At 41.2% G+C, this 10,000-nt stretch overlaps 1 protein-coding gene across 1 annotated transcript; it reads right to left on the bottom strand.

The window, feature by feature from the left end:
* Positions 1 to 5,869: 5,869 nt before the first annotated feature.
* LOC141484502 (histone H3) lies at positions 5,870 to 6,348 on the bottom strand. Its single transcript, XM_074179494.1, has one exon. It carries the CDS (start codon positions 6,346 to 6,348, stop codon positions 5,938 to 5,940), a length of 411 nt encoding a protein of 136 aa, XP_074035595.1. The 3' UTR covers positions 5,870 to 5,937.
* Positions 6,349 to 10,000: the final 3,652 nt, after the last annotated feature.

Raw genomic sequence — 10,000 nt, 5'->3', positions numbered from 1 at the left:
GCAAGAAAGAAACAATCGCATATCGTGCTGCGTCAACAATTGTATCGAAAAGCGATGACAAGAAAATAAAAAAAAAATATATGCAATTGTCGAATTCATTAGAGAAAATCGTTGTGGCCCTGATAAGGGCCGATATTTTATTTGTCGCTTTCCTCTCTCAGGAAATGTGTACTTATGCCTTCTTTTCGGTTTTTTTTCGGTAACAAAACCGCCTGAATATTGGGCAAAACACCACCTTGAGCAATGGTTACTCCTGATAACAATTTATTGAGTTCTTCGTCGTTTCGAATGGCCAGCTGTAAATGTCTAGGAATGATACGGGTTTTTTTGTTATCGCGAGCCGCATTACCGGCCAATTCCAAGACTTCAGCTGCCAAATATTCCATTACTGCGGCTAAGTAAACCGGGGCGCCGGCACCAACTCGTTCGGCATAATTTCCCTTACGAAGGAGTCGATGAATACGTCCTACTGGGAATTGGAGTCCAGCCCGACTGGAACGGGACTTTGCCTTCCCTTAACTTTACCTCCTTTTCCACGTCCAGACATGTCGAATCGTAGATTAGTATTATATATCGGATAAATTTAAAGAATTCACTGAGAATTATTCGATGTTGCTCTAACAGTAGCTTTCTATACAATGATTTCTATATAGAATCGACCTGTATTAATACCGTCCTACCGACCAATGGGCGTTCTCGAACGCTCAACTTTCCGGTGGGCGGAGCCTACTAGAGTTCCAGTTACTATCTGAAATAGTGACGACAGAGTGGCGTCTTTTACGCTCCCCGCCGACAAGGCTTAAGCCTTTGCAGACACGAAGAACGTCAGTTTTCAACTTAACGTTTGACGACGACGAACGACATCGACCGCGATAAAGCTGCTGGAAGACCCGGTTCACCGACTTCTCGAGGATGACGACACGACATCCGTCCACTTCTATGGAGGAGCATTAAGGGTCCTTATCAATGCTGCGAAAGCAAAGAAGCTCCCGGGAGCCGATTCAATAACTAACAAGTTGCTGAAGAGACTCCCGGAAAACACGTTGAATTCTTGCTGACTCTCATCACAGTTCGTTGCCCTCAGACACTTCCCTAGAAGGTGGAAGCATGCGATCGTCGTCATGCTCCCGAAAACAGGACAGAACCGCTGTCCTCAGAACTACCGCCCGAATACCTACTCTCGTCGGCGGCTAAGTTGGCTGAAAGAGTCGTACTGAAAGACTCAACGAAGAAGTTGAGGACCGAAATGTTCGGCCTAATAACAATTCGGCTTCAGGAGAGATCACTCCACTGAACTACAGCTCTAAGGTATTCGAGAACACCATCAGCGAGCTGAATACCAACAAAAAAGTACATAAGTACTTTTATATATTTCAAGGCCTTCGACCGAGTATTCACGAAGGCCTTATACATAAGCTAAACGCGCTCGAGACTACCTCGGGCCTGGTCCGGTGGATCGACGATCTTTCCTGAGAGGCAAAACCTTTCAGGTTAGAGTAGAGGGCTCTCTGTCCGACAACAGAGAGATCCTCGCTGGAGTGCCACAGGGGGCCGTGCACTCTCCGACGTTTGTTACTCACTCTATACAAGCACCTTCCCAGGTCCGATAGAGTGAAGATATCCCTAACGGCCGATGACACGGCTCTACTCTCGTCTTCCAGGGGCGTGAGCAAGGCGTCGTCTACATGCAACGTGCATATGACGACCTCGACGCTGGTACCTCGAATGGAAGATCCGAGTAAACCCGGAAAAGACTCAGGCGAGTAACCATGGGAGATTACTATCTTCTCCGCCAGAAAAGTGAAGTCTCTGGAAGCGATTGACTGCAAGCGCGTAAAGTTACCTCGCCATTATAGACCGTATGCCTCACTTGGAACCCGCACATCATGAACGTAAAGATCAATGATCGGGGTCGGATCGCCGGTCTGTACCCTCTGATCAACAGAAAATCCAAGATTAGTCTAAAAACAAAATTAGATCTACAACTCGATGTTCAAGCCTGTCATCATGTACCTTCAGGCGTCTGGGACAAGCGGCTCCGTCCAACAATTCCATTTGAAAGGTTACAAAAAATGCAAATTAGGATGATTGTGAATGCTCCTTGGTTCGTGCGGAATGAAGCCATCCGCAGAGATTTGCAGCTGCCTTCCATTTCGGCAGTCACATTCAGTCGAGAATGAAGAGTTTTCGAAAAAACGGAAACTCACGAACCCCGTTAGTTAGGGAAAGCCACAGATTATGCTGTAGACGACCCTCCCGATATAGAAGGCCCCGACAACTCTGTCGAATGAAGGCCCTCATGTCCCCCGTATAAAGGATGAATAACTTTTTCATCCATCCCACCCCAGCCTGTTAGGGTATTTCCCGTGAAGTGCTGCACTGAGTCTAAGGACTTCATGCCTCATCCATCAGTCATGTACCCATTGGCCCATCTCAAGGCCAATGATCATCCGAAAGGGTAGGGGAGCTGTCCCAAATCCTGAAAGAACAGAAGATGATCGTCAAGCGTCTTTTACACTGAGTCGAAAGCAAACCTGCACGATAGTACTTGTTTGTTTGATATTGACGAAATAAAATTTTCAGAATGCCACCCAAGCTAGTGGAAAGGCTGCGAAGAAGGCCGGAAAGGCCAAAAGAATATATCGAAGACCGATAAGAAAAAGAAGAGGAGAGAAGAAAGTTACGCAATTTATATCTACAAAGTATTGAAACAATCCATCCCGATACCGAATATCCAGTAAAGCGATGAGCATCATGAACAGTTTCGTAATGATATATTTGAGCGTATCGCAGCGGAAGCCTCCCGTCTTGCTCATTAAAACAAGCGATCGACTATTACGAGCAGAGAAATTCAGACTGCAGTACGTCTGTTACTTCCTGTGAATTGGCGAAGCACGCCGTCAGCGAAGGCACCAAAGCAGTTACGAAAATACCAGTTCGAAATAATTTACTTATTCCGGCTACGATATACATTCTTAAAAAAAACGGTTCTTTTCAGAACCACAAAATATTTAAGAAAGAATTCTTACAATATCGTTTCGACGCTGAATGATAATTTATTTTTGCTAGGGCGCTAGGTCTCACTCGGTTGGGTTGCCTTGTTATCAGTACATTGTTACCTCCTTTCGTGAAACGCGCGATGATAATAAATAATTTTGGCCACCTATATTTAGATGGTGCTTACCTACCTATCAACCTAAAAAGTTAACGTTCGTTACTGTTATACTAGTCATGTACTCTATTACTTATGTTATTTTTTAACGTGTTTTTTTTATTTACGTGCTAATATGTTGTCTAAAAACGTTTATGATTAGCATTTCTGATTTCGACTATAACATTGACGATTTATATATTTCGGGTGGGGGTGGGTGTGTATTACTCCGTTATAGATAGAGCTCACAGTATCGTCGTTCGTTCGTTCGTTCGTTCGTGTTGTAGTATCGACCTTTTTATTGAAAGTATATTACGATGATTATATCTTATCGAATATAACATTAATAACGTTCGTTATTATTCGAATGCCGTTTTCATCGAACACTTTTATAGGGATAATTTTTGAAAATGTTGATGCTATTAGAAGCGTCGGTTCTTGGTTATAGTCGTGTATGAAGGTAGACACGAGGTCTCTTCGATGCCCCTATTCACTCGTGTATTTATCGAGTATTATCGGCTAATGTATCATGTTTCTATAGACAGTCGCGCCTATGATATTTATTCGAAGGTTCCTTCCAGATCATCGATTACGAGTATTTTCGGAAAGGAATTGTCTGGAGTTACGTCAAAATCATCAATACTTCATATTTCATTGTAATTTACTGTGAGTTGTCGAGGTTTAATATTAGCTTTTTCTTATCAGAAAATATTTTCGGAATACGTAGAATCTATCCACGTTATTGTGCTAGTCGAAGTCTAAATAGGAAACCGGCATTGATTTCGTAAAGAAGTTGATGCGAACATTTCGACAGCAGAATGGAAGCCGTCAATATCGTGTCTAACGAGAATGTCGAGCGTTCAGTCTCCCGTCCGCCTGTGCTTCGACCCAGAATATTTAAACAAACGGAACACCAGAGGACTACATCATTCTCTCTAGACGCCTAACGAGTGTAGCATCTATCTTCCGAGAATATATTGTCAGTTGTTTTTTTACTATGGCAGACATAGAAAATCAGAATTCTTCGGCTTCGGCTAATTCATCTTCGTCGCCGCAGGCACAGTCTACTGCGAAGAAAGAAAAGAAAGTTAAAAATCCAAGAAGTAAACCTTCTCACCCACCTACGTCGGAAATGGTTAATAACGCTATTAAAGGATTGAAGGAACGGGGTGGTTCCTCTTTACAAGCCATAAAAAAATATATTGCGGCGAATTATAAGGCTGACGCAGAAAAAGTGGCACCTTTCATCAAGAAATATCTTAAATCTGCGGTTGCTTCCGGATCATTAGTACAAACTAAAGGAAAAGGTGCATCGGGTCGTTCAAATTGGCATCGGCATCTTCTGGTTCGGCAAAACCGTCGGCTACCGAAAAGAAAACGTCCGGTACGGCCGGTGCGAAGGCCAAAAAAACTCCCGTTAAACGCGTAGCTGGTGAAAAAGCTAAAACCGGCAAGAAGGCTGCTGCATCACCGAAAGGTAAGAAAGCCTCTCCGGAAAAGAAAGCGGCTGCCGCAGCCAAGCCTAAAAAGGTAACTGCCGAGGATAAAAAGACCGTCGCTTCTAAGGTTTCGTCCGCGACTTCTGCTAGTAAAACCAAGTCTCCTTCGAAAGCAAAGAAAACTAACAAAGGACCAACAAAAAAGCCGAAAGCACCCAAACCGAAAACCGCGAAAGCGACCCCTGCATCGGCATCTTCTCCGAAAGCCAAAAAAGCTGCCTCTCCAAAAAAGAAGAAGTAAATTCTTCTATCAGTTGACTTCTCTCTCCGGCGACGAAGTCTAAGAAAACAAATGGCCCTTTTCAGGGCCACAATTTTTTTTACAAGAATTCGTATATAATTCAACTGTCCAACAAATATATAAATAAATAGTCAGAACTACCTACCTAGCCTATCCCTATAAACAGAAAAAAAATAGATAAATAATATTTCTTCCGCCGCCGCCGCCGACTATCGAATTGATATGAATCGAATAATTTCGTAAAAGAGTAAAAATTAAAAAATATTGCTCTGTCTTTCTATTTCATTGAAATATGTCTTGTGAACAGTTGACTTATTTTCTGATATTGGGATCGTTTCAGGAAAATGAGTCAAAATCATTTCGAGATTTCCAAACTAAGGGTGTTCCATTTGAGAAATCACTGATTTTTATATCTTCAGAATTACTCATCGACTCCAAATACCTCGTTCATCATTTTGGAAATGTTACTCCTCCTACAAGACGACGGAATGTAATATTTTGATGAATCAATAATAGCTTATGTATTCTATGAGACTTGTTTTCAATTTTATAGGGAAATGGCTCGAGAACCGAATAATACCTACTTTTTCTGTATAAACGATCGAATATCTCGAGAACGATTCATTTTTGGTATAGGGTATATTACAAAAAGTCACTCGAGATTTATGCCAGGTATTCAAAAATATGAATCAGAGGAAATTTACGAAAAGATGGTGATGTTATGAGCGATCTTTCATTCAGTGATCGCTTGTTTTTCGTTATTTATCTCAGCCGTTTCTAAAAATGATCTTTTCGAAAGATTCGTTTCGGAAAGTAAAAAATTTCAGTATTATAATCCATATTTGGATCATACTGAACATGTTCTGCAAACACCCGTGATTTAATATTTACGTGATGCGAGTTATTGAAAATATCATACATTCATTCATTCATTCATTCATATCTATCGATAAACGAATTCTTTCATCAATTGCATTTTGTGGTTCTGAAAAGAACCTTTTTTTTGTATATATTTTCAATATATATTGGGATATATATATATGAAATTAAGCTCGTTCTCCGCGTATTCTCCTTGCTAACTGAATGTCTTTGGGCATAATGGTAACGCGCTTGGCGTGAATGGCGCACAAATTCGTATCTTCGAAGAGTCCTACCAAATACGCCTCGCTAGCTTCTTGCAAAGCCATGACGGCTGAACTTTGGAATCGTAAATCGGTTTTGAAATCTTGAGCGATTTCTCGAACTAAACGTTGAAAGGGTAATTTCCTAATCAACAATTCAGTACTCTTCTGATAACGTCGAATTTCTCGGAGAGCAACAGTACCGGGTCTGTAACGATGAGGTTTTTTAACACCTCCCGTAGCCGGTGCACTTTTGCGAGCTGCTTTAGTAGCTAATTGTTTTCTCGGAGCTTTACCTCCAGTCGATTTACGAGCGGTCTGCTTGGTACGAGCCATTTTCAAAACCTATTGCGAATTGTAACGAACGAAATGTATACCGAACGATAGACGGACAACATATGAACTGAGTCGGCTTATACACGCCAACTATTATATACCATCTAGACGAGACGCCATTGGTCCGATTTCCAGTTGTGGGCGGAGTCATGAAATTTAACAAAACCCGACCGAGTTCGGTGTAGAACTTTAGTCGAAGTCTGTCGTTAGTATCACTAACAGTATTTCATTCGTATCGTGCAGTATATAATTTATTCTTAACATTCGAAATGACTGGTCGTGGCAAGGGAGGTAAAGGTTTAGGAAAAGGAGGAGCGAAACGTCATCGTAAAGTATTGCGTGATAATATCCAAGGAATAACGAAACCTGCCATTAGAAGATTAGCCCGTCGAGGTGGTGTTAAACGTATTTCGGGTTTGATATACGAAGAAACTCGTGGAGTACTCAAAGTATTTCTCGAAAATGTTATCAGAGATGCCGTAACATATACCGAACATGCGAAACGCAAAACCGTCACAGCCATGGATGTTGTATACGCCCTGAAAAGGCAAGGTCGAACCTTGTACGGATTTGGCGGTTGAATTTAATGCCTCCCCCTGTATTGTCCTTACCGTTTCCATAAAAAAAAGGTTCTTTTCAGAACACAAAAGCTTATGAAATGAATTCGTGTGTATTTTTTATATTTTTGAAGTAAGTCTCAGGTCAAGAAAGTAATACAAATCATGAAATTATGAAACAACAAAATTTAATTGACGCTCCGGAGGGGCGACTTCATTGATGATTCCAGTGGCGCATTTGCTTTTTCAGCTGCAGGAAAACCCGGAAAAACCTGCAGCAGCAGCAAGCACCACATCATGTGAACATCTTGATCTACTAATGTCTTCTCTTTTATAAAACAAAATGTAGGGTATCTCCAGAGACTACAGTAAATTTAGAACATCGCCAGAACACTTAGTGACACGACTATCGTCAAACTTAATCGACCTCTGCCCTCCGGTAGCAAGCAGAATATCGGAAGCGTGAAATAAAAATTTGATTGAAAATTTTGGCGAAATAACCCGAACGGAAAGTGTAGTGAAAATATAAAAGATAACGGAAAGTGTAGTGAAAATATAAAAGATAACGGAAAGTGTAGTGAACGTTTACCTCTGCCTTCCGCGAACAAGCAGAATATCGGAAGCGTGAAATAAAAATTTGAAATGGAAATTTTGGCGAAATAACCCGAACGGAAAGTGTAGTGAAAATATAAAAGAAAACGGAAAGTGTAGTGAAAATTTAAAAGTAGCGGAAAGTGTAGTGAAAACATAAATATAACGGAAAGTGTAATGAAAGTTTACCTCTGCCTTCTGGGAGCGAGCAGAATTTCGGAAGCGTGAAGAAAAATTGCAGATGGAAACTTTGGCGAAATAATCGTGAACGGAAGTGTGGTGAAAATATAAAAGATAACGGAAAGTGTAGTGAAAATATAAAAGATAACGGAAAGTGTAGTGAAAACATAAATATAACGGAAAGTGTAATGAAAGTTTACCTCTGCCTTCTGGGAGCGAGCAGAATTTCGGAAGCGTGAAGAAAATATTTCAGATGGAAACTTTGGCGAAAATAATCGTGAACGGAAAGTGTGGTGAAAATATAAAAGTATCGGAAAGTGTAGTGAAACATAAATATAACGGAAAGTGTAATGAAAGTTTACCTCTGCCTTCTGGGAGCAGCAGAATTTCGGAAGCGTGAAGAAAATATTTCAGATGGAAGTTTTGGCGAAAATAATCATGAACGGAAAGTGTGGTGAAAATATAAAAGATAACGGAAAGTGTAGTGAAAACATAAATATAACGGAAAGTGTAATGAAAGTTTACCTCTGCCTTCTGGGAGCAGCAGAATTTCGGAAGCGTGAAGAAAACATTTCAGATGGAAATTTGGCGAAAATAAATCATGAACGGAAAGTGTGGTGAAAATATAAAAGTATCGGAAAGTGTAGTGAAAACATAAATATAACGGAAAGTGTAATGAAAGTTTACCTCTGCCTTCTGGGAGCGAGCAGAATTTCGGAAGCGTGAAGAAAAAATTGCAGATGGAAACTTTGGCGAAAATAATCGTGAACGGAAAGTGTGGTGAAAATATAAAAGTATCGGAAAGTGTAGTGAAAACATAAATATAACGGAAAGTGTAATGAAAGTTTACCTCTGCCTTCTGGGTGCGAGCAGAATTTCGGAAGCGTGAAGAAAAAATTTCAGACGGAAATTTTGGCGAAAATAATCATGAACGGAAAGTGTGGTGAAAATAACGGAAAGTGTGGTGAAAATATCGGAAAGTATAGTGAAATTTTCGCCAAAATTTCTCTTTGAAAAATTTTTTATCACGCTTCCGAAATTCTGTTTGCTCCCATTAATTCAAGTATCGTCTCACCGTCTCAACTTATATGTTGTAACGGCGAGAAAGCGGTATGGGCCTTACACAAATTTTCACTACACTTTCCGATAAACATTGTAATCGAGACGTCCTGTTGTCAGAACGAAATATATGCAATTGTCGAATTCATTAGAGAAAATCGTTGTGGCCCTGATAAGGCCGATATTTTATTTGTCGCTTTCCTCTCTCAGGAAATGTGTACTTATGCCTTCTTTTCGGTTTTTTTTCGGTAACAAAACCGCCTGAATATTGGGCAAAACACCACCTTGAGCAATGTTACTCCTGATAACAATTTATTGAGTTCTTCGTCGTTTCGAATGGCCAGCTGTAAATGTCTAGGAATGATACGGGTTTTTTTGTTATCGCGAGCCGCATTACCGGCCAATTCCAAGACTTCAGCTGCCAAAATATTCCATTACTGCGGCTAAGTAAACCGGGGCGCCGGCACCAACTCGTTCGGCATAATTTCCCTTACGAAGGAGTCGATGAATACGTCCTACTGGGAATTGGAGTCCAGCCCGACTGGAACGGACTTTGCCTTTCCCTTAACTTTACCTCCTTTTCCACGTCCAGACATGTCGAATCGTAGATTAGTATTATAAATCGGATAAATTTAAAGAATTCACTGAGAATTATTCGATGTTGCTCTAACAGTAGCTTTCCTATACAATGATTTCTATATAGAAATCGACCTGTATTAATACCGTCCTACCGACCAATGGCGTTCTCGAACGCTCAACTTTCCGGTGGGCGGAGCCTACTAGAGTTCAGTTACTATCTAAATAGTGACGACAGAGTGGCGTCTTTTAACACAGAAGAAGAAACGAGCTACTGGAGCTACTATCGCGCTAGAAATAGACGTCATGGCGCTCCAGGAGACACGGATAAGAAGCAAAGAGCTACCGCATCCCAGGATATAACATGTACAGACAGACAGGCCAGGGGGGCGCAACGCCGCGGGAGGCGTTGCGCTACTAGTCAAAACAACCTAGCGCAAAACGAAGAAAGAAGACCGGAAACCCAAATCGGCGAAGCATAGCATTCAGAGTCAACGTGAGACGCTACAAGCGCTGAAAAATATCGTCGGTATACCTACCCCCCAAGGTAGAAGAATAGAAAGAACCGACTTGGCAGAATTATTCCCAGATCACCATCCCACAGTGGCCATCGGCGACTTCAACGCAAAGTCGCCAGACTGGAACTTAGGTTCGCAAACACAAGAGGCAGAGATATAGTAAGATTACTA

This window comes from Leptinotarsa decemlineata, unplaced genomic scaffold, assembly GCF_025532065.1.
Source record: "Leptinotarsa decemlineata unplaced genomic scaffold, Ldec_3_MD MMD2_tig00005872_RagTag_RagTag, whole genome shotgun sequence".
Lineage (NCBI taxonomy): Eukaryota > Metazoa > Arthropoda > Insecta > Coleoptera > Chrysomelidae > Leptinotarsa > Leptinotarsa decemlineata.
This window is presented reverse-complemented; position numbering and strand designations above follow the sequence as displayed.